Source organism: Crotalus tigris, unplaced genomic scaffold, assembly GCF_016545835.1.
Source record: "Crotalus tigris isolate CLP2741 ecotype Arizona unplaced genomic scaffold, ASM1654583v1 scf7180000024277.1505481, whole genome shotgun sequence".
In the NCBI taxonomy this organism is placed as follows: Eukaryota; Metazoa; Chordata; class Lepidosauria; order Squamata; family Viperidae; genus Crotalus; species Crotalus tigris.
In genome coordinates this window covers 643,261-667,144 of record NW_024100449.1, presented here as the reverse complement: position 1 = coordinate 667,144, position 23,884 = coordinate 643,261, and the positions used below count along the sequence as shown (strand labels likewise).

The following is a 23,884-nucleotide window of genomic DNA, read 5'->3' as shown; positions in this document are numbered from 1 at the left end:
AAAGGGATCCAGACGATCCGCTTCATCCAAAGCACTTTAAAATTGTTGTGCAACCATCTTCTCAACCACTTTTCCCAGAAGGGGAATTTAAATGCTGGAGCAAAATTATCCTGTATGATGATATGCGCAATGATTTCTGAAGGAAGGTCCCCATGGTTCTGTAGGTTCTCTGGGCTCAATTGGAAACCACAAAGGAAGAACTTGGTTCTCTAAGACCTATCAGAATAGAAGTCTTTTTTCTAATACACATAAACAACAAGTAACAATACATGAAGACCTTAATATTAAGTATTAAACTCAAAATAGATACCTTTATTCTATAAATTATAATTTAAGCATTTTGCAGTTGTTATCAATGCTACACTCAGGTGTAGATTTAACATTTAAACAACTTATCAACATTAACATTTCAGAAATTATAGTTAATATTGACATAACCTTTTTTAAGCCTTAAAAGTTTAAGTTATATATATCATCAGAGTGTTTAGTCATTACCCAGATATATAATGTTGTACTTGTGTTTTATAAAAGAAAATAAAACAATATTAACTTGGGTGAAAGAAAGAAAGGGGCTTCTAGAGAAATGTCAACTGGATCATATTACTGAGGGACATTTGGTATGGAATGAGAATCTTTCTTCTATCAGACATTTTAAATGGCAGTAATAGCATTACAGACAGTAGTTCTGGTCTTTAGGTTTGCACTGCTGCTATGACATGTACCTCACATTAAATGTCCTGGGGATCAGGCCATCGTGTTGTGCCAAAATAAATTAATGGATTGGTCATCACCCTTAATGTGAACATGACAATTGTATTTTGTTACCCCAGTTTAGAATGAAAAGGAAATGGTGGAAGTTTTGGATGGCTTTAAACACAGCCCAGATGTTGCATTAGTTGCCACTCAGCTTCCAGGTGTATCTTTAAGGTGCTAGACATCTCCTTTAAAGTCCTATGTGGCACAGGGCCTCATAATCTGTGGGACAACCGCCATCCAATTATTTCTGACCTACTGGTACATTCAGGCAGAATGGGTATCCTCCAAGTCCCTTGTGGGACCAAGGAAGCATGTCTTCTCTGTTGCAGCTCTTGCCTTCTGGAATAGCATCCTTCCCCCCAGATACATATAACTCCCATTCAAGAATCTCAGAAGTTTCCTCGATCGTTCCCATCCTAGGATTAAAATGATTAGGTTGACTGTTGATGTAGCTAAAGGTTGGTTAGAGTTGGGCAACATAAAAATCAAATTAATAAATATCCTCAGCTTTCTGAATTTCCCATGTAGTTCTAAAGTTAGGATATCTCCAAGACTTTGAATGGGTTAAATTAAATATACACTTAGGCAATGGATATTTATGTAAAGATTTATTTTGTAAAATTGCAAAGTGATTCTGAAGCTAAATTAATTTATGACGAGAAAGAGAAAGTAGGTCAGACTGATTTTGGTGGATTCTTATATACATAGTATTCTTTCCTAGACAAATGAATGGCGGTTGAGTTACATCAACAAAGATTTCTCAGTCTGCCCTTCTTACCCACCTGTTGTCACTGTCCCTAAATCAATTGATGATGAATCTTTATGGAAGGTTGCCACTTTTCGCCATGGTGGACGCTTCCCAGTACTCAGCTATTATCACAAGAAAAATGGGATGGTGAGTTGGACACTTGGATTACAAGGCATGTGTTTTCTTTGTAATAACTACATATTTAAAATGTATGTATGTTGCAGTATTTAAATGCCATAATTGAAATTGTTGTACTGGAAGCTTCAGAATTTAGGGGTAGCAGGAAGAGAAGATTATCTGAATAGGTAGATATATGATTAGGAAGAATCAATTAGCAGCCTGAGACTTTAGTGGTTACATTAACTAAATGCTCCCAATGATATAAATAATTCCCAAAGATGTAGAAATTCTTTTTACAATAGGTTATAATTGGTTCTTGCACTTTTATTTTAAATCTTTCTGATTGTTTAATATTAATAGAGAGTGAGGCTGCACATTCAGTAGCTTATTGGAAGCTGAACAAGCATCATTCTCTTTTCGTTCCATAACCATAAATTTGAAAGTAACGTACCTTTTTGAGAAGGATATGTTAAAGTTATCTGAAGAGTACTGTGGGTGCACTCCTATGGAAAAGCATAACACTTGACAAACTGCTGCCCCTTCATGAGATGATATGTTCGACCTTTACAGTCATTACTTTCCTGTTGTGTGTTCCTAGAAGTTGTCTATCAGCTGTATTCAAATAAGAATTATTGTCATATTAAACTTACATACTTCTGAAGAAAGCGAAATGGGATGAAAATAGGCTTCAAACTTACACATAAATGCTAATTTTCATTCTGCTGTCTTAATATTTGCAGAAAATTTACTATCACTTCTGTATTTCTTTTTTTCTCTCATCTCTTTGAAAATCAACATAAAATTGTTCTCACTTGAAACACAGAATTATATCCTGGATATATATGTACCAGATTTCATTCAACTTTTATTAAGGAAAATGTGTTTTCACATTAGTAGTGAAAAACTGAATTATCAGGTGAAATATACAAACCCTTTTTACTCTGTTAGTATAATTAAAATGCATGAATGACTTTGAGGAAAAGGGGGAAGAGATGTTGTCTAGGAAACAATCAGACAAAGAGAAACAGGAGCCCACAGTCACTTAGCAGTCAGAGAAGGGAACTTAGGAAGGACCCACTTTAATGGTTAAAACAGTTAAAAGTAGAGGCCTTCAGATTTGCAAGATTCTTTTAATGCAGGCTTCAATAAAACAGAATTAGGTCATCTTGTTTTTCCTATCTGATTTACCTGGGAGGTGACAATCAGTTATTCCAGAATGGTGAACATTTTCCCCCATGGAATCACAGAATACCTTTAACACTACATTGGCTTTTATACTACAGAAGACTTGTCTGGGTACACATTCTTACTATAGTTTGTTGATCCTTTTAGGTGATAATGCGCAGTAGCCAACCACTTACAGGTACTAATGGGAAGCGTTGTAAAGAGGATGAGAAGCTGATCAATGCCACCCTGAGGGCAGGCAAGCGTGGATATATCATTGACACACGATCTCTGAATGTTGCTCAGCAAGCCCGGGCCAAAGGTGGAGGCTTTGAACAGGAGGTTCATTATCCTCAGTGGAGAAGAATTCACAAATCCATTGAGCGGTGAGTTTCTGTATGAGAAAGACTTGCTTTCAAGAATTTTAATTTAATTTAGAAGCTTTTTTTTTTTAGTTTAGAACATGGGATTTAGGAGATTTGAGATACACAGATAAACCAATTGCTCATACAAATAAACAGTACCAGGTTAGGCACCAGAGTTTAATATAAGAAACCTTTGTATTTTCTTAAACAGCAGCTCTAGGTTTGTTTAAACAGATAAGACCTTTTTTGAAGCAGTTCCCCAAATGCTGTAAGGAGCACATTGGTTATATACAGGTGTTGGGGCAGAAGATGCTCATATTTTAATGTTTTTATTTAATTTACGGTGGTTATTTATTAAGAAAATTGATGGTTGTAGAATGAAGGGTGTATTGTTTTTGTGTTGTTTGAAGGAAATGTTTGTAACATCCAATGGAAGCTTAAAGCCTTTTCCTTTAAAAAAAAATCCAAAAACTACACTACAGAATTGTCGGGTTTCATTGTAGAAATTCAGTTGGGTGTTTGCAGAGGTTTCAGGACTTGCAAACATGGCAATGGATCAGTGGGAATGCATGTTCACTATGATCTATCTCTGCAAGACAGTATTACTTTTGAACTTTCTTGTGTCCAGGTTTCTAGACAGAAAGATCTTCTGTATAATGTACTGCTTTTTAACCAACTCTTTTTGCAGGAGATGCAAGGAAACCTTGACTCTACTGAGTAGATAATCAAAATAGAGCTGGAAGGGATCTTCGATGTCTTCTAATCCAAGCCCCTGTTCAAACAGGAGATCTACCTATATCATTTCAGACAAATGACTGTCCAGTCTCTTCTTAAAAACTTCCAGTGATGAAGCACCCACAACTTCTAATGGCAAACTATTCCACTGGTTTAATTGTTCTCACTGTTAGGAAGTTTCTCCTTAATTCTAGATTGCTTCTCTCCTTATTTAGTTTCCATCCATTGTTTTTTGTCCTGCCCTCTAGTGCTTTGGAAAATAAGTTGACTCCCTCCTCTTTGTGGCAACCTCTCAAATTCTAGAATACTGCGATCATGTTTCCCCTATTTCTTCTTTTCTTTAGAGTAGCCAAACCCAAGTCCTGCAGCCGTTCTTCATATGTTTTAATCTCCAGGCCTTTAATCATCTTAGTTGCTTTTCTTTTCACTTTTTTAAAGTCTCAACATCTTTTTTTGTAGTGTGGTGACCAAAACTGGATGCAGTATTCCAGGTCTGGCCTTACTAAGGCTTTATAAAGCGGTACTAATACATCACATGATTTTGATTCTATGCCTCTATTTATATAACCAAGGATTGTATTAGCTTTTTTGGCTGCTGCTGAAATCTCTTCAAACATTTAGCAGGATATGAGGCTTGGCTCATAGTTGATAAAAGTTCTAATATTGGAATTGTATGGTATTTAGAATCCTATGTCTATTTCTTAAAATTGAACACTTGAATATAGGAAATACAAAAGGTGTTCCCATTTTGATAGTAAAAGTGTGCATCATGGATGTAAGGTTGTTTTCATGTTTGTCTCCCTTTCTTCCCAATGTGCCTATAGATACAATATTCTGCAAGAGAGTCTTATCAAGCTTGTGGAGGCCTGTAATGACCAGTCTCATAATATGGATCGCTGGCTAAGTAAGTTAGAGGCTTCAAACTGGCTGACCCACATCAAGGAAATCCTGACCACAGCTTGCTTGGCTGCCCAGTGCATTGATAGGTAAACATTTGGGCATCTGCTTCAATTCATTTATTATTTATTTAAAACATTTGTATGGTTATTCATCTTAAAACCACATCCTGCATGTCTATGGAGATTCTCAGTCATCCAGGTCATGGTTATTTCAAAGGTGCTTTTTCAAGAGGCAACTGGACTTTCTTGTTTTTCTTTGAAGACGTTTCGCTTCTCATCCAAGAAGCTTCTTCAGCTCTGGCTGGATAGAGGGGAATGGAAGGATTTATATACCTTACAGACAGCTGGTCATTTGCATTCTTTTAGAGAGTCATTGAGGCCACTTGGGGGTTTATCACTTGGGGGTTTATCTGTATCCTCAAGGTCACCTGAGTGGTGGCTTGGAACTGCTGAAAGGACTATGTTGTAGACTGGAGATAGTTAATGTCATATCCCTCCCCCTCTATTTTGTTCAACTTTGAAAATTGAAACAGCATTTTGAGGGAGGTTGAAAGTCTCAGTTCTTGCGTTTTGAGGCAGAGTCATGAACTGAACCTGTTTCTCCGCTAGATAATCTTCTTTTGCTGTACGGGTGATACATGATAAGCCCATTAAGCAGTTCCTTTTCTTGAAACATATTTTCTCTCCTAGGGAAGGAGCATCTGTCTTGATTCATGGAACAGAAGGCACTGATTCAACACTACAGGTGACTTCTCTGGCTCAAATCATTCTGGATCCGAGATGCAGGACCATTCGTGGCTTTGAAGCTCTGATTGAGAGAGAATGGCGTCAGGTATGAGCTGCTATGTTTTCACCAGCAAACCTTTATGTTGTATCTTCATCTCTGAAATGCTGAACATCATTCATTTGTTAATTCATGCAAAGAATAACATCTTACCAGGAATCAGTTGTGGGCAAATGAAATAGATGGGTTTGTTTGTCACACTTTATATTGACAAATTATTCTGGAGTCTAGGCTGCTAATGACAGTCAAAGTAAAGTACATCAGAAGATGCCTAGCTTGTTCCAATAATCCAAATTAACATCCAGATATTTGCATTTTGTTACCTCAAGAACAAGTTATCTGGATACAAACAAGTTATACTGCAAGATTCTTAGTGCTACAATCCTGGCTCTGAACTCAAGGTTGCTAAGAGACTGAAAACCTGGGAGGGCAGATCTGAGGGCAATATTCATCCCTCCACCCAATGAGATTGTCCACAATACACGCCGAGTGTATTATATGGATGAACCATTTTAATTTTGGATGAAAGAATTGTAAATTAGAGTGAATTTAAATCAGTGATCCTCTTACTTTGAAATGTGTAATGTTTTTGAATGAGATTGCTGACAGACCAATCTAATAAATCATTTTGGTATGTAGCAAAACCTTTAAAAACTGAGGGATGTAATATAAAACTTAAATTGTTATCCACTCCAGGGTTTGTTTGTTTTTTTCTCTCGGGATACTCAGCAAAACAAGATTATTCAAAGCTAAAGCTGTAATCTGTTCATATTTATTTGGAAAAAGAACAGTTGTATAACATTGGGCTTAATGTGCAAGTTGAATATGCTCATGATTAGTCTGTGTGTATTCAGTATTTTCCATATGAAAAATTTGATAGCTGCAGGGAAAACCAGTAATTGTCCAGATGATGGAGATTAAATATTTAGTCAGTTAGTATGGTGAAGTTTTTATTTGAAGAATAAGAGATCAAGCTCTCATGAGGGTTTTAAAACACAATTCATCAGAAACCTGAAACATAATATTACTATTATGGAAAGGAAAAAGATGTGGTTCATAGATACAGCAATTTCAGGGGAGTCAAACTGATGAAAATCAAATAGAAAAAGTAACAAAAATTAATTGAAAGACTTTAGAGGAAAAAGTCAACTATAATTGTATAGCAATTGGAGCTTTTAAAACCGTGCCAAAGATTCACCAAATATTTGGAAATTTTAAATTTGATATTGCTGACTTTGCAAAAAGCCACCTTGCTTAGAAATTTGTATATACTACACTAATTTATAAATGTAATACAGTAATAATAATATCCATACCAGCCCCACCAATATTGATATATTATTTTCTAAGATTTTCCTTAGAAAAATATTTTCTAGTCTGTGGTCCCAAGAAAAAAATAGAGTAGAGAATAGAATAACAGAGTTTTTTAATAGTAAAGCCAAACCTTTTACATAAATTCCAGTGTACAGATTTTGCAACTGTACGATGCTTAGTCTTTACTGAACTGATCCACAATGTCATCTTTTAATAATTTCAGTTTTCAGCAATTTCCCCCCCCCCTCATTAAAAGAAAAAAAATGCATATATTGACCATAAACAGATTTATTTTCTTTTCATAATCTTCTGATTTTGTGAACTTTCTTTGCAAACTTCTACCAGTAGTGATTCCATATTGTGTATGATACAATCAATCAATTTATGTTTCTGTTCTTCCTCTATTTTACTTGAAAAAAAAATTCCTCCCACCTTTACTTCTGGTGAAGTAGAGCCTTAGTCAATTTTACCTGCAGCATGTCAGTTAATTGGATCATCCGAAGTATTTATGGCTTTAATTATATTTGTTGCATTTAATGTTGTTTTCAACATTTTTCAGATTCATTTTATATCATTAAAATTAGTATTCTTTTCAACTTACTCATGTAGTAAGCTGGAAGCTTCCATTAATCTTAATTAATGGAATTCTTCAGTTGTAATTTATTCATTGGCTGTAGTACATCAAGAACTTTGCCTCCTTTAATTATTGAAGTTGCACATTTGGATAGACTGAATTGCATCCCTATGTTGTCACTGAATGCATGAACACTGTTCAGTAGAAATTCAAATTCTGCTTTTGATTTTGCTAGTAATTTTAGGTCATCCATTTGTAGCAAATAACTAGTTTTGTACCTTGCTTTGGGTCAGGGGTGAAAAACCTAATCCTTAAAATGTTTTACAAACTTATTACAAGTTTTTAACTGTTCAGCTGAATCTGCTGCTGGACTTACCTTGTACAGTCCATCCTCCTGCCTGAGAAAACTATGTTGGCCATTTACTGGTGATATAGTGATGGTAGAAAACTAAGCTCTGCCATCACTACACATAGAGAGATTGTGCTCATATAAATTTGCTGCTAAATTTAACCATCTGTGCTACAGTTGTCTGCTAGTTTGCATCATTGCTATAGACACCAGAGTAAGCCAAGATGCTTCCTGTAAGCAGAGAGGACACTCGGGAGCAATCATTCAGGGATCTTTCTCATCTTACCATTTCACGGGGCCTCAGCAGAATTCTAACCATTGTGCCTTGAAAACTATACAGAGTGTTCAAGAATCCTTCAGATTCCCAAAGACTACGAAGGGAATAATTTTAACTGGAAAATGTAATCTTTACAAGCCCATCTTTGCCTTTCTTCAGTGGGGATTATTAAATCTATTTCTTAATGCTTTACTGTGCTGTCTATACTATCAAGGATACAACCTTGACCTTATAACCCTTCTTTTAACTTAGTGTTTCCCAAACTTGACAATTTTAAGGTATGAGGACTTCAACTCCCAGAATTCCACAGCCAGCAACGCTGGCTGTGGAATTCTGGGAGTTGAAGTCCACATGCCTTAAAATTGTCAAGTTTGGGAAACACTGTTTTAACTCATCAAGATGAGAAGAATGTAATATGAGAAAGAACTGCCCATTCTTCAATTATTTGAAAGTTTCTAGCAGCAAACCAGAGCTTACTAAATTATATTTATAAGAAAACAAAGAAGAATGTGTGGCCATGCATATTTTTAATGTTTCAGCTATCTCTCTCCTACACTGTTGGCAGTTTTGCACAAGACTGCATCTCTTGTGCATTCATTCAAGATATAGTCCACTATGAGGCCGTAATTGGTAGGAATATACTGTGACTCAAATATGAGTTCATGTGTCGGCTTCCTTTCAAAAAGAACTGCCAATTTGCTGCCATTGGCTTGAAGCCTCACAACAGCTTGCACAGAGACCCATGCGAGACATATGTGTCTGTCCTATTTATATGCTCTGTAAGACATCAGGAAAACAGTTGGACAATTAATGCAAGATGCTTCACAAAAAAAGTGGAAGAGGAAAAGTGTCCTAAAATTGTAAGCCATGATAGCATAAATAGGCAGGACTGACAATATAAGGCTAAGAACAACTCTACTGAATCAGATCATGGATTACCTGCATGGATTACTCCTATGACTATATAGGACAGACGGGGAGGAGACTGACCACCAGATTTCAAGAACACAAGCAAGCGTTCAGATGAGGAGACCTGAACTCATTGGTAGCCTCACATTACAGTGAACAAGGGGACACATTCAATTTTGCAGCTACTAAAATTCTTGGAAGAGCAAGCACAACAGCCAGGGAAGTGATTGAAGCCTGGGAAACAGGCTCCTCGTCAGTCAATAGGAGTGCTGATTTACCACCAGGCTATCAAGTACTTAGAAGGCAAGAGCTGGGCAACACTAGCAAATGACAGCTAATGACTTAAAAGCCAGCCATCAACATACCCCAATCAATATCTAAAAAGTCACTTACAGCAGGCACTATAAATACTACACACAGAACAGCACATACACTATTAGAGAGAAGTTCCCTGAGGATGGGCTCCAGCACGAGTCCGAAAGCTTGGAAGACAAAATCTCTATTCCCGGTGATCGACCCAGATTGGATCCTGAATGAGATCAATTCAGCATCTTATTTTCAAATGTGACTTTCAATCAATCAGAGTAGAGCTGGAAGGAACCTTGGAGGTATTCTACTCCAGCCCCCTGCTTAAGCAGGAGTCTCTATATCATTTCAGACAAATGGCTGTCCAGTCTCTTAAAAACCTCAAGTGATGAAGCACCCACAAAGTCTGAAGGCAAGCTGTTCCACTGGTTAATTGTCCTCACTGTTAGGAAGTTTCTCCTTTCTCTGATCCTTTGAAAATTATGTCTCTGGGAAACTCACCGGAAGAGTGTAAGAAAAAAAAAAAGAATCCTGTGTTGTTTGCCTGGAGCAATATATATTCTGAAGAATAGGTTTGCATACTTCTAGATTCCATTTACTACTGCATAGGTATTTTTTAATCATCTGGTAATGAAGCCAGTGAAGAGCATACCCTGTTGATCAATAAGCTGCTTCCATGTCTGCCTCGATGCTTAGTTTTTTGGGGAATGGGAAGATTAGATTAAGTAGTACAGTGCCCAACCTTCTTTATCTAGTGCCTTCCAATTTGTATATTGGCTGGAGATAATGGAAGCTATCCTTCAATGTTACTTTGAGACCATTTGTTTGGAGAAGACAGTCCTAATACTTAACATGCTTAGTTGTTGATTTTACAACATCACTTTTCTGTCAATGTTAGATTTTTTATTTACTGCATTGTGTGCAATTTGGGTCACTTCATCTTTTTTTTTTTTTTTTTTTTATTAAAGAGTTTTATAAATTTTACAAAAAATAAGAAACAATACAAAAACAAAAAACAACATATACAAATAAAAAACAAACATTACCCAACAAAACCCCCCTTCCCCCACCCCTACCCAAACCCCCCCTTCCCCCCCCCAGGACCTCCCAGAGCAGAATATAGGCTTAATTAAAGAAAAAGTTAAAAAAAATTATAAAAAAAGAATATAAAATAGAAAATATATATATATATAAAGTTAAAAATTATGAAAAAACTATATAATATTTTTTTATATCAAATTTAAATTGTATGAATTTTATCCATTTATCCCAAACAGCAAGAAATTTCTCTTGCGTTTGTCCCTTTAAGAAAGCCGAAATCTTTGCCATTTCCGCCAAATGAGACACTTTAAGAAACCATTCCTGCAATGTAGGCAAAGATTCCTTCTTCCAATATTGTCCTACTAACAGCCTCGCAGCTGTTATCAAGTTTAACATCAATATAACCTCCTTTGTATCACAATCAGTAACTATACCTAACAAAAATAATTGTGGAGTAAATTTTACCCTCCTTTTAAAAATTCTCTGGATATTCCACCATATCTTAATCCAGAATGCTTTTATCTCTCTGCACGACCACCAAATATGATAATAAGTAGCATCCATACAACCACATCTCCAACATTTAGGTTGTAAGTCAGGGTACATAAAAGACATTTTTTGTGGATCAAGGTGCCATCTATAAAACATTTTATAAAAATTCTCCCTTAAGTTCTGTGCTTGTGTAAATTTGACATTTCTCACCCAAATAATTTCCCAGGTGTCCAATGGAACTGGCTCACCAAAATTCTGCGCCCATCTAATCATACAATCTTTAATTAGTTCCGTTTCTGAATCCAATTCAACTAAAACCCCATAGATCCTCTTAATGTGGGTTTGTCTTTGATCCTTCACTTGCTTAATAAGATTTTCATCTTCTCTGTGAACGGGTCACTTCATCTTAAAACTACATTGTAGAACTTGGAAAAAGTCATGAAGAGAACAAGTCAAGTAATCAGGAGACTAGAAGAGAGTTTGGGAAAATAAATGATAGCATTTAGAATATTTGAAGGTAATATATTTGTTAGTTAATGTCCTGCCTTTCCTTGTAGGAATTCAAGACAATATAAATAGTATTCCTGCCTGTGGATTTTTTCCCCTACAGTAAACTGGGAGTAAGTTACTTGGAAATAGTGATTGGCCCCAAATCATCCCTTGAATTTGTGAGGTAGAGGCTGAAGTTGAACACAGAGTTGTCCAGTCCTAGTTCAGCTCCTTAATCCTTACAACCTAATGGTAGAGCTTGATGCAGGGTGAAGTAAGAGAAAATATAATAGAGACATAGAAAAGCATGCATGAAATAGATTTTTTCCCTCTCTGTCATAATGCTGAAAGTCAGGGTTATACATTGAAGCTAAATGGAGGTAAATTGATAAAAAGGTTTTTTTTTTTTTTTAATACAACATAATTGAATAATGGAGCTCCTCTCTCATTGGATTGATAGTGGACACTGGTTTAGAATTTTAAAAAAACTAGACAAATTCATGGAACTATGAATGTTTACCAATTTTGAGTGTGTTGCTTATCTCAATGTCAAATACTGTATAAACATTGGGAAATGATAGAAGAATGATGTTATAATTTTCCTGTTCCCGTCTGCGAGTTTTTTGTTGCCTTTATTAATTCCCTAATTACTTTTCCTAAATGTATCACCAGTCAAATACTATTTGACTGGTTCCAAATGTGCCTGATACCAGCTCTTTCTGCAAATATCTTTCTGCAAATATCTACTAAAGATTTTTAATTAAGTCATCAACTGAGTGGAGAGAACAAGGTGGCTGCAAACATTGTGAAAATGCAGGGCCCCCCCAAACTTCCAGAAAGGTTCTTCTAGACTTCAAGCTACTGCCTGGAGGGCCTTTTTGCAGCTTCATCATCTGCACCAGTTGTGCCCTTTCTTTGACCGGGAGACTCTTCAGATGGTTACTTGTGCCTTGATCATCTCACAATTGGATTATTACAATGCACTTTACATGAGGCTACCCTTGAAAACCAGCCAGAAGCTACAGCTGCTTCAAAATGCAATGGTGTGAGCAATAATTATGAATAATGACTAATATTAATAAAGATTTATACTGGGTTGCATAAAATATGTCACCACTGCTACGTGAGTTGCATTGACTGCCAGTTGGCTTCCAAGTACAACTCAAGGTGCTGGGTATTGCCTACAAAGCTCTCTTATGGCATAGGGCCTAGATATCAAGAGAGATTGCTTATTTCTGTATCTGCCACCTGGCATGATCCAATAGAGTAGATGTGCTTCAGATCCCTTTATTAAACATTGACATCTTGTGATGTCTTCTCTATTGTCATCCATACAATCTGGAACAATATCCCTGTAGAGATAAGGCTAGCATATTCTCTCCTAGAATTCTAGAAAGCTTTGAAAACTTGACTTTGGTCACAGGTGTGGAATTGAACTGCAGCTGTGATACAATGTTGTATTTTTAAGGGGAAAACTAAACCTCTGGTCCCGGTGACCAACAAGATTGGATTCTAGAGTTGAGGTTTGTTGTTTAAGGCCCCTGATTTGTTTTGTCAACTTTGTTGTTTATTAGATCATTTTAGTCTGGGCTGTCCACCTATTAGCTGCTTTTATATTTTCTTCTAGTTTTGTATGTAGCTAGAATCCGTTAAAATTGTGTGGCTAATAAATTTAAATAAATAAACCTAACTCTAACATCCCAGTGGACTTAAGTAAGAAAAAGACAGCCTCCATTGAATACTAAAAAGGAACACTTTCTAACAATAAAACAATTCAACTATTACAAGAGTCTCCTTTTTACTAGATGCTTCACAAGTAAGAGAACTATTTGTCATTTGGGTTTCTATGCTAAGCAAGAGTTTGAGCTTTATGGTCTAGCTAGCCCCTTCCAACTATAATTCTATATCGTAGTATGTTTTATGCAACCCAGAATAAATTTTATTAATATTAGTCATTATTTCATAAAAGGAGAATTTGCTGTAATAGAAATAGCTAATATTTCTTATAACCAGTACATGATTTTATATGTATATATATATATAATGTATATATTTTTATGCTATTACATTACAGGCTGGCCACCCATTTCAACAGCGCTGTGCCCAGTCAGCTTATTCAAATAGCAAGCAGAAATGGGAGGCTCCTGTATTCCTCCTTTTCTTGGATTGCGTCTGGCAGATCCTTCGCCAGTTCCCTTGCTCCTTTGAGTTCAACTATCATTTTCTCATCATGCTCTTTGAACATTCTTACGCCTCTCAGTTTGGAACCTTCCTGGGTAACAATGAAAATGAAAGGTAGATGAACTTTTTTCCTGAGTTTCTTGGAGGCTAAGCAATATTACTGTTCATTCAAGGCAGTATTTATGTCATTAGTATTAAGATTATGGGAGTCTTGGCTATTAATTTAAAAGATTTCAAGTTTGCACATGAGCTGTACCTTTTATCAAATTGGGATTAGTTCATCTATTCCAGACATGGTTGTGCAGGTTTCTTGAAGTCTTCCCTCTCCTCAAGTCCATCCCTCATAGGCCTCTTTCCACGTATAGGAAGACATGGCACCAATATGGTAGAATGTACCACTGGATGAAGAAAAGGGTTTTGGAAAATGGTGAGGGTCTTTTTTGAGCTGTCAAAGACTGATAGAGCTTTTGCAGGTCAGCTATTCTCTGTCTGTGATCCCAAAGGAGATAATAGCAGGAATAGTTATTCTGACACTGTTTTGAGCACAGTTGCATTTAACCATGTAACCTGAAGTTCACAATAGTTTTTGGAATCACATGGATGGAATTTGGGTGTGAAACAAGAGATATAGTTTCTTGCTGATAGACATAATAGGTAAAGTAAGCAAAAAACGAAACAGAACCACAACCCCAAACACAGAAACAAATTACAACAATCTTGGCCTTCTCCCTTTGCTATCAGGACAATATCTGAGTCTTGTCCACAACAGCTTCTGGGAGGAGTCATAGCCTATAAATACTAAAACATTTTCCAACTTTGAATTAACGAAAACTGTGGATATCAAGGTTTAGAAAGATTGCCTGAATATTTAAAGATCTAAGGACTACAGTGATGAATTGGTGATCTAACTTAGCAGAGAGTATATCTTCCTTACTTAATGTATATGTTTCCCCTCTAATCAAGCAGTGTTGTCTCTGTGTTTACTTTGAATTTCTTGCAAATATTGCATGGTTGTGTTTCAAAGATCACTTTGAAATCCTATAGTGTTTCTGGCTGCAAGGGGGATCTTGCATCTCATACTGCTAAAACTTAACTGAAAGCACAGTTTATATTTTCAAGGAATACCAAGAAGACATATATATATACTAAATATATGTTTTCTTTATTCATTGGCTTCCTTTGTTTTCTTTAGTACAGTTGTACAGACCATTTGTTTTGACAATATACAGAATATCCTGCACACTTTTTTCTTTTTAATGTTTTAGTACAGGAACACCTACTTTACAGTTTCTCCAGGACTGAATTTACTAGCTAGAAATTTTTTTTGTATCATCTTGTTTTGTTCTCTCATACTATTATTTGCAAATTGAAAAGGCATGGTTCCTTTTCATTTGTGTTACAGAAGTTGTAGAGCTTTTTTTTTTTTAATTCAGTCTTTCACATAAAAAAAAATCTCTTCTCCAGGTTCAACTGCAAATGTTGTGAATAGAACAGATAATTCTGCTGGCTTTTTCAAATTTGGAGCATTTGTATTTACTTCTAATTTTTCGCCAGGTCTAAGCTTAAGTTGTCTCAGAAGACAATGTCCTTGTGGTCCTGGGTGAATAGGCCAGAAGAGCTCAATCGATTTAAGAATCCTCTCTTTGAAGCCAACAGTCTAGTCATCTGGCCTTCCGTTGCACCACAAAGTCTGCAGCTGTGGGAAGGTACGTCATCTCCAAGCAGATTTGGAGGGCTTAAGATATCAGATTTGCTCTTCTTCCTTATTGGTGACATTAGTTACCTGCCACTAAACAGAGTCCAGGCAGATGTGGTCTCAGTCATTCATACCTATACTCCAGGTTGGTTTCTGTCACATATTCTCCATGGAAAGAGTCCAGAAACATGAATATTAAGTAGTGCTGGCTGGCTGAAGTATGTATCTCTACTATTTTTCCACTATGATCAGAAAGTCTGAAGTGCTTCCTCCTCTCCTATATATAACATCTCCTGCTCTGATCGGCATTAGAAGGCCTGTTTTGTTTCTCCTGCCATTTGAGAAATAACAGATAAGATATAAGAGATGAATTTTTTCAAGCCTTGCAGATTTAAAAATCTTTCTTAAATCCATGTTTATAGCAGTAATTATATGAATATAAGTAGCCAGGCACTTTTCTACATTGAAGCCTTATCTAATATTACCGTATAGGTAATATTTGAATAGCTCCTTCCCTCAGAATCTTTGCAAAGCCAGAATAGGGAGGCCGTTGCCCACAGGCTGCAAACAGCTGTCCTTCCTCTCTTCTGATGACATTGCCAGAATTTGTCAGTATGTTTTTTCAGTGGAGTTAATTTTATTTCCTTTTTTCTTTTTTTGAAAATAAAAAAACCAGGGTGGTGCTAAATTTCCACTAGACTTAATTTTTTTTTCATTTGAAGGGGAGGGGGTGCATGTGTGCAATGATCTACTCACTGCTGCCAGCTTTCTGTCATCTTGAGGTCCAATTTAACAAAAAAAGACCTTTTCACAGTATAGGGTAAGGTTTAATATTTGCAGAGCTGTTAAACTAACAGTTGTTCCTACCTTCATTATTGAAAATTGTTCCATAGAGAGATACATAGTTGTATAACATTCCTCTTTAAAATGTTCACAGCTACCTCACTCTAAGAAAGAAAGCCGGTAGAAATTCACAACTAATGTGATCTTCTTACTGTTTTTTTTTAATTTATTATTATTTTTTAGAGGAGCTACTAGAGAGCCAGCCTGTATTGCTTGGTTTTGCTTTCTGGGAGTTAACAGAAAAACAAAGCTGAACTCATTGACAGACTTTTCTAGCTTGTTGGAAGGGAGCTTCTAATAATCCATCAGGTCACAGATGATTGTGCTGTGTGACTCAGTTTTTGTATCTTGCCAGAATGGAGAGCTTCCTCCACTAACTTTTCTGTCAGGACTAGTCATTTGAGATCAAAGTAATCTGAAGAAGATGAAGCAGCACCTGATTGTTCTTGCTCTTCCCTACACTATCCCCATATTTTAGATTCTTTTATTCATGAAATGAAAGCATTGCATAAATAAAATTATATTACCATTTCCCCAGTACTGATTTTTATGAAATAGAAAGCATTTTTAAAAGTGGTTTTTGTTGTTGTTTTTTATTACCCCCAGGAGTTTTTCTTCGCTGGAACAGATCCTCCAAATTTGTGGATGAATCTTATGAAGAAATGATCAACATTATAAAATATAACAAGGAACTCCAAGTGAAAGTCAACATGCTGAGACGGCAGCTAGCGGAGCTGGAGATAGATGACAACACACAGGATGATGGGATACCAGAGAGCCCCTGAAATCTGGAACAATATAGGGCCAGATTGTTTCTTCTTGGTTAAGCGAGTCACTTCTACACACTAAGCACTAAACAAATAAGACTTGCATGCGCTCAAGCTCCTTTTTGGTGCAATCAGGTTGAACCTTTTCTTTCTTTCTTTCTTTTTTTTTTTTGCTTCAGAGTTCCTCACTTGGCACTATTGTCATCCACCTCCATTTAGGAATGTGGTGCTTGTTTTTGTTTACATGATGAAACTTATAATTTAGCTGGTTGTTGTCCCTCCTTGTCCCCTCCGGAGAGGTGTTTCATCTTTAATAAATTGTGTGTTCGGTTACAGTGTCACTCAGGTTTTTAACCACTACAAACATCAGTGAGACAATAGGGGTGCTTTTAGCTTTGTGGAAATTTTCATTCTGCATCTGGCCAATATTGTGAGAGTTTCCATGCTTTGTAAAGGTTGATCTTTGGGATCACTGTGGTAAGGCAATTCTAAATTTTTCCTTTCTTCCTCAAAGTAAACTTTTTTGTTCTTGTTTAAGACACTGTAACTTGGATAGGACCTTCAGTCACAAAACAATCTTTTTCTGTGTTCCTTATTCCACACTGCAACTTGCAGAAATGAAAACAAAAAAGTGTCCAATAAAAAGCAAGACTTTTTATTACATTTTCTCTACCCTCCAACACTAGATGGAGCAGGCAGGGCTGATCACATTCATTTCTTCAACAGGAAGTAGATTATGTACAACTGGTAGGAAGGTACATTTTGGAATGCTATCCATAAAGATGTGGGAACTTCTCTATTTTTAGTGAAAAAATATTTTCATTGTTTTTATTTTTGTTGACCTGTCTGGAAATGCTAACTTGCCAAAATGGGAATGTGTCTTCTATAGATACATAGTATCTGCTATAGTAAATGCAAGCTTTTCTCACATGTAACCAATTTGGTGTAATGTTTGGATGGTTTTGCTGTATCATTGAATCACTTCTCAGTTGGGGAGACTGTATCTGGATATTTATGCAAATACATGGATTTGTATTCCTTAACAAAATGCACTATTTGGCTAAAAGTATAGCTTGACTGATGGATAAGTAATGCATATAGCACCAACAGCATGAAACCTAAGTAACTTTGATCCATAGGTTGTTATCACTAACAGTGAAATGACTTCGCCCAACATGGAAGCTTCTTATCGTTAGCTTTCTGCTAGTATGTTAAGCTGAAGGTAGGAGGAGAATTTAAATATATCCACTTCATAATCTGGATTCAGCTTGGTTTGCAGTTTAAGTCAATTTGGCCTGGGGGTTGATTTGTCCTATTCCTATGGAACTAAAGCATATTCAAACATCATTGAAGAGGGAGTATCTGTGTTATGCATGCTCACACTTGTTAAAGCCTTTAACAAATTACTAATGTTAGGTATATATGTCAGAACTGCATTCTGTTGTAGAATTTCCTCTTAGTCAAAGGCTTTTGAGGAATATAGCTATGCTTTCATTTTTTTAACATCTACAAGTAAGAGGCCTTACTTTGTGTTTTGCTCTGTTTCTTTGAATGTTCTATAATACTTCTTTTTCTATACCACTTAAAAGAAATAACTGCCTGTTTTATTCTATTTTCTTCAGATATCTATCTCACTAGACATGTCTGTTTCCTGATCTTTGGAACATACAACCCTTCTTGATCTGATGTGGATTTTTAAAAATTTCCCCATTTTGATCAGAAGCTTTTTTTTAGAGACAGTGTCTCTTGAACGAACACATTTTATTCTTTGCCACCATGTCAACTTAGCTGACAGTATAAGAGGTTCCCCTCCTGAAAATGCAACATAATACAATTGCATTGCTGAAACAATAGAGCATTCAGCATTTTATTGTTAATGTGAAATATATCATCCCTTTTAATGAATTTTACTAAATATTTTGGAGTAGGAACAACATGTGGCGCTTTTTTTTTTTTTTTTTTTTTGGTGCGGAGGAAGACTTGGAATTGTGGATAAATGTGCCTAACCTAACCTGCTCATCATCTCCTTGCACCTCTCCCCAAATCCTTTTGGAAGAGCCAGGAATGTACAGTATTCATTTTCTTCAAGGAATGCTGCTCAGAATTAGTACTGTCTGTAACTCTTGTTATTTTTACTAAGATACATTTCTTCCTAAGTAGAGTGATAGCTTGCTCTTCACAATAGATTGGAAGCTGCAAGCCTGTTCCAGGACTTTACCAATAATGGTTGGACTTACCAGACACATGTATTTGCCACTACAAGGTTTAGAACAACAAAGGGACATTTTCAAATTCATTTGGATATCACACAAAGGTAGTCATGCGGTATTAGAATAACAGAGCAGAGGGGAAACTGGGAATGGGCATTTTTTTAGGTGCTATCCTTTTTCTCAGTAGCTAGGACAATATCCAGTTGAACTAACCAGGAGATGTGGGCTAACTTCACCTATACTTGCCTTTCTATGATTTTGTGGTTGTTGGAAATTATGGCACATTATAGGGTTGCTTGGTTTAACAGGTTAACCAGGATGTTACTGCCATTGAATTTCTGGGAAAAGGTAAAATATCAGGGATGAAAGTTCAGAATCTTCACCCTGAACTATTTTCAGCTTAGTTTGGCAACTTTTATATGGATTTCACTCTTATGTTTTAAGCCCAACCATAACCTTTTCGCCATAATCAACTTCTACCCTCAAATGGACTTTTAACTGGCACCACTCTAAAATGTTGAAATAAATAGACTGCATATCTGTTTATTTCGAAGTTATTTTCTTGTTAAGTTTTGATGTGATTTTTGCATATGATATTTATGATATAGCTCATTATCTTCAAGAATTGGTTGTAAACTATTCATAATCTTAATAGTTAATTTTTGATAGTTTTTGAAAGGTGTGTTTTATTAAAGGGAAGTGTAAATAACAATATTTACAATGCAGTATTTATTATTTGCATGAATTAGATCTTAGTACAATTGCGTTAACAGTTATAAATATGTCATTTCATATGGTTTCATAATAGTTTCAAGATTGGTTAACATTTCACCCTTTTCCAGAAAAAAAAAATCAATTGTATTTTCATACTACTATGAATTCTGGAACTTATTTTCCTCATTAAAAATTAGGTCCTTTATAACAGTGCAAAGATGGCCCATCTTGGTTTGCCTGCTTGATTTCAACAAACCTAAATATCAATACTTCTTGTAGTGGCTATTACAAAATCATACTTATGAAGGTTTGTCATTTTCTAAAATGTCTAAATCTTTGTGTTTTTTTTTTCCTCCTAATGTCTGCACGTGAGACAGAGAATTGAGGTAAATTCTGAATACTGTTATAGGGATTCTATGTATTGTAATAGTGAATTGTGTAGAAAAGAGTAACCTGGTTTCATTTCTACAACTGAACATTTCATATGACTAGGGTCGCCTTCCACTCTCTCTTGGGCTCTGCAAAAATAATCTAATTATATTGTGTGGATAGATGCCAGCTCTTGCCAATATTAACAATTTTTGGCTACAATCTGCCTGCTGTAATTATTTGAAATTGCTGCCTCAGCATTCGTGAAGTCTTCAGTTTTAAAAATCAAAATAAACTTGAGAAGTTACTCTTTTATTGGATGGTTAATATTTTTCTAGCATCTGATAGTTCCATAACTTATTCTACAGTAGGTGTCTTAAGGTGTTGCCTGTTTTTCAAAGTACCAAATTTGCTGGTCTGGTGAATTGCCGGCCTGATAAAAATAAAATAAGCTGCTCTCTAGGAGTGCCTGACCCCAGCATCTAAATGGGTTACCTTTGCCCTCACCTCATCACTTCCTTCCTCTCCATTTCCCTCATTGTTTCTGCTAGATTTTAGGAGAAGAGGAAATGTATACATGCTTCCATGCTTTTATATGTGAGAAAAGATTAATTGGTAGATCCTTATGGAGGAACAACTAATGTTATGACTAGAGATTATTAATTTACAGACAGTTAATGTCTCTTCCCCCCACCCCCCATCTATTCTTTGCAAGGATGGATGGATATAGATTTTTGCCTACTGTTCCTTTGGCAGGTTTTGGCATTCCACATGTAATACCCATGTAACACCACTGCTCCACAAGCTATGCTGCCTCCCAGTAGCCTTTTCAAGATGCTGGTCGTTACTTATAAAGCCCTTCATGACATAGGGCTAGAATACCTGCAGGACCACCTCTGCCTGTCTGTCTTTTCTGGGATGATTGTGTAACGTTAGTTTCAGTCTGGCTAAAAGAAAATCCTTAATAAATATATTCCCATTTGTTTTTGATTTTGACAGAACCCATTTTCAAAAAGATTTCTTCATATTTAAGTTTCATTTCTTTTTAAAAATAATTTATTTTGAAGAGTGAAGTACAAGAGCTCGAATACTAACAGAATATACAAATATATTGGTTATGACATTCAGCATAGTATAGCACTTAAAGTGCTAATAGGGAGACCCAGTTCTAGTTCTGGTCAGGTTACTTACTACTCTCTCTTATCAGTTCTAGACTTGGAAGTCAAAAACATCTGTCTACCAAACTCTATTAAGCCAGGATGGTAGATTATAGTCCACAACCTTCAGTGAAGAGACCTTGGTTTAGGTTGAGGATGTAATACATAAAGATAGGAACCTGATATTAATTTTAAAAAGGAAATATAAGCAAAAAAGAAAAATTATATAAAATCAATGTAATGATTAATTACTATCAACGTAGAATTTAAATTCATAAGTTTATCATTAAATTTAGACCATATGGGAACATTGCTTCATCTTCTCATTTTTAGAATATAAAATCTTTTCAAAAATAAGCAAAACATGCATATCTTGAATTCATTTTTTAATATCAGGATAGTTAAATTTCTTTACATTTATGTAGAATTAAATCCTTTTGCTGTGTCCCAGGTTCAGTAGAATCAAAGGGTTTCATAAAATGATAAATTCCCTATTTTAGGAATATGGTTCATATTTATGTCTTTATCTGTTATACTTCTTTCCAAAATCCCATTAATACACACAATGATTTGAAAGTAAAACAAAGACAAAGCTAGGCAAGAGCGAATCACATTGGCTAGAACTTTGAAATTTCTTGTAGTTTCCCCACAATAGAGATCTAATATCCAACTCTTCTTGGAAGGATTCAGTACCACAGATAGGGGGTTCATGTTATTAGCCTCTCACAGTTGTTATGATGAGATGGGGGATACACATCAAATAAATATATGTTTTCAACTGAATTTATTTCATTCTTAAAACATAAGACAAGTTTACATTTCTTAAAATTTTAATTGATTGATTTTCCAAGATTGCATATTCCAATTCTTCATTCCATAATAATATACCTGAAGTTATGTTAACTTCCATTCTACTTTTTAGTTTCTTATAAAATTGGATTCTTGGTTTCAGTTCAAGCACTGCATCACTTCCTAATATTTCAGGTCAGCTTCCAGGCTGTTAACACATCTGAGTCATATTGCTTAGTCAGTACATACTTCAGTTGTATCTATTACCAACAGGAGGTTATAAATAAACCATATTCATAATACATGACTTTTAGACAACCTTTATAAATCAATTATCCCTTATTTGGACCAAGCATTCTAGTAAAACATCCTCTGCTATTTTCAAATTAGGGTTATTGCACAATGTCAATTTCTCGTGTAGTTTTGGGATCAAAATGTGGATATTTATCTATAAGCAAATATGTCTAGAATAAGGGTGTCAAAGTGCCGGCCCACGGGCCAGATCCATTATAACAAAATCGCACCTACCCCATTGCTGGCAATGGCAAAAAAAGCCGCGACACATTGCGATATGTCATGTGACATTGCGGATTTGACATCCCTGGTCTAGCTTTCAAGACTGAAAATAAATATTCCTTTTTTTACTATTTTATTTTATTCAAGACAAAATAAATACAAAATACAAAACTCCAAAAAATACAAAAAGGAAACCACAAAACAGTCAAGGCATTAAAAAAGAAAAAGGTGCATCAAAAAAACCCAACACCTATCCCCCTAATTGAATATTAATAATACATTGCTACATTGATTCCTACCCCTTGTGAAACAGCCCTCCCCCCCAATTTTTTTAACCTAATCTATTTGCAAGTTATTGACCTGTCTTCTACATAATATATTAATGACAAAATAGTTAACAGGAAGAATACTAAAACAAAACAAATTATAGTTGCAAAACTCTCTGTTAACAATTATTATTGTAATCCACTTATAGAAAGTTGGTGAAAGTTTCTTATCACATAGTAACTTAAGACTGGCCAAAGATATTTGGGAACTTTAGTCTGCCTTAAGTTTATTTCTCATAAACTTATTTATGTGTACGGTATTTAATAGGAATTAACCTTGGAATCCTTCTTAAATATATATGAATCTCCATGTGAAATGCATTTCAATTATATTAATGTTGCCCCTAAAATTTAACAGAAATTTTAGTCATTGTGTTATATGTACTGAAATTGCATCTATGCCTTTTAAGATGTATTTAATTGAACTTATGTGCTATCTTTTGAGAAAAACAAAAACCCAAGTCTTTTAGAGTCAGTACAAATTATAATCCTTGCTTCTTGCACAATCTATTAACAATTCAAATCTGAAAGGCACCATATTATAGCCAATTAATAATGTAACTAAAGAATAGGCTTGTTGTTACATTCTCAACAACTGTGGTGATGACTATTATTTAGAGAGGTTGCCATCTAAATCTCACCTGCTTTAGAGCTGCTGAGCAACCAAACCGAACATTTTTATTTTATGTTGTTACCCCTTTGTGAAAACTCCGGCATCATTCAACCTGCACTGTTCCTTCAATAATTAACGAAAAAAAAGACAAAGCCACATTTACCTATAAATAGAAGTAACGTCACATCGGGTCATTGATTTCGTTTTCTACACGTCACTGCCGTTCCCCTGCCTGTTCTTTTTCGGAGCGAGCCGCTCAAATCTAATCCAAATGTTCCCATGGTAACCGCAGTAGATGCCAGTGGCCCCTTGCCAGCAATGTCAATGGCGAGGTGCGGTTTCTTCCGCTCAGAGGCCGGTGCATTGAGGAAAACTGCCAGA

At 35.7% G+C, this 23,884-nt stretch overlaps 1 protein-coding gene and 1 long non-coding RNA gene across 2 annotated transcripts in view; one reads left to right on the top strand and one right to left on the bottom strand.

Moving 5' to 3' along the window:
* Positions 1-20,417, top strand: part of MTMR9 (myotubularin related protein 9) — a 34,248-nt gene extending 13,831 nt beyond the window's left edge. Inside the window, exons 5-11 of the mRNA XM_039323554.1 lie at positions 1,478-1,651; positions 2,957-3,174; positions 4,713-4,874; positions 5,478-5,619; positions 13,397-13,617; positions 15,058-15,209; positions 16,649-20,417. Of these exons, the coding sequence (XP_039179488.1) occupies positions 1,478-1,651; positions 2,957-3,174; positions 4,713-4,874; positions 5,478-5,619; positions 13,397-13,617; positions 15,058-15,209; positions 16,649-16,827 (1,248 nt within the window). The 3' untranslated portion in view covers positions 16,828-20,417. The remainder of the gene's footprint in view (positions 1-1,477; positions 1,652-2,956; positions 3,175-4,712; positions 4,875-5,477; positions 5,620-13,396; positions 13,618-15,057; positions 15,210-16,648) is intronic.
* Positions 225-23,775, bottom strand: LOC120299107. Its single transcript, XR_005554339.1, has 5 exons — positions 23,667-23,775; positions 13,760-13,901; positions 2,076-2,236; positions 1,539-1,626; positions 225-1,172 (listed from the first exon to the last, which is right to left on the bottom strand). It is a non-coding gene; the product is annotated as an uncharacterized LOC120299107 (long non-coding RNA).
* Between the last annotated feature and the right edge of the window lie 109 nt (positions 23,776-23,884).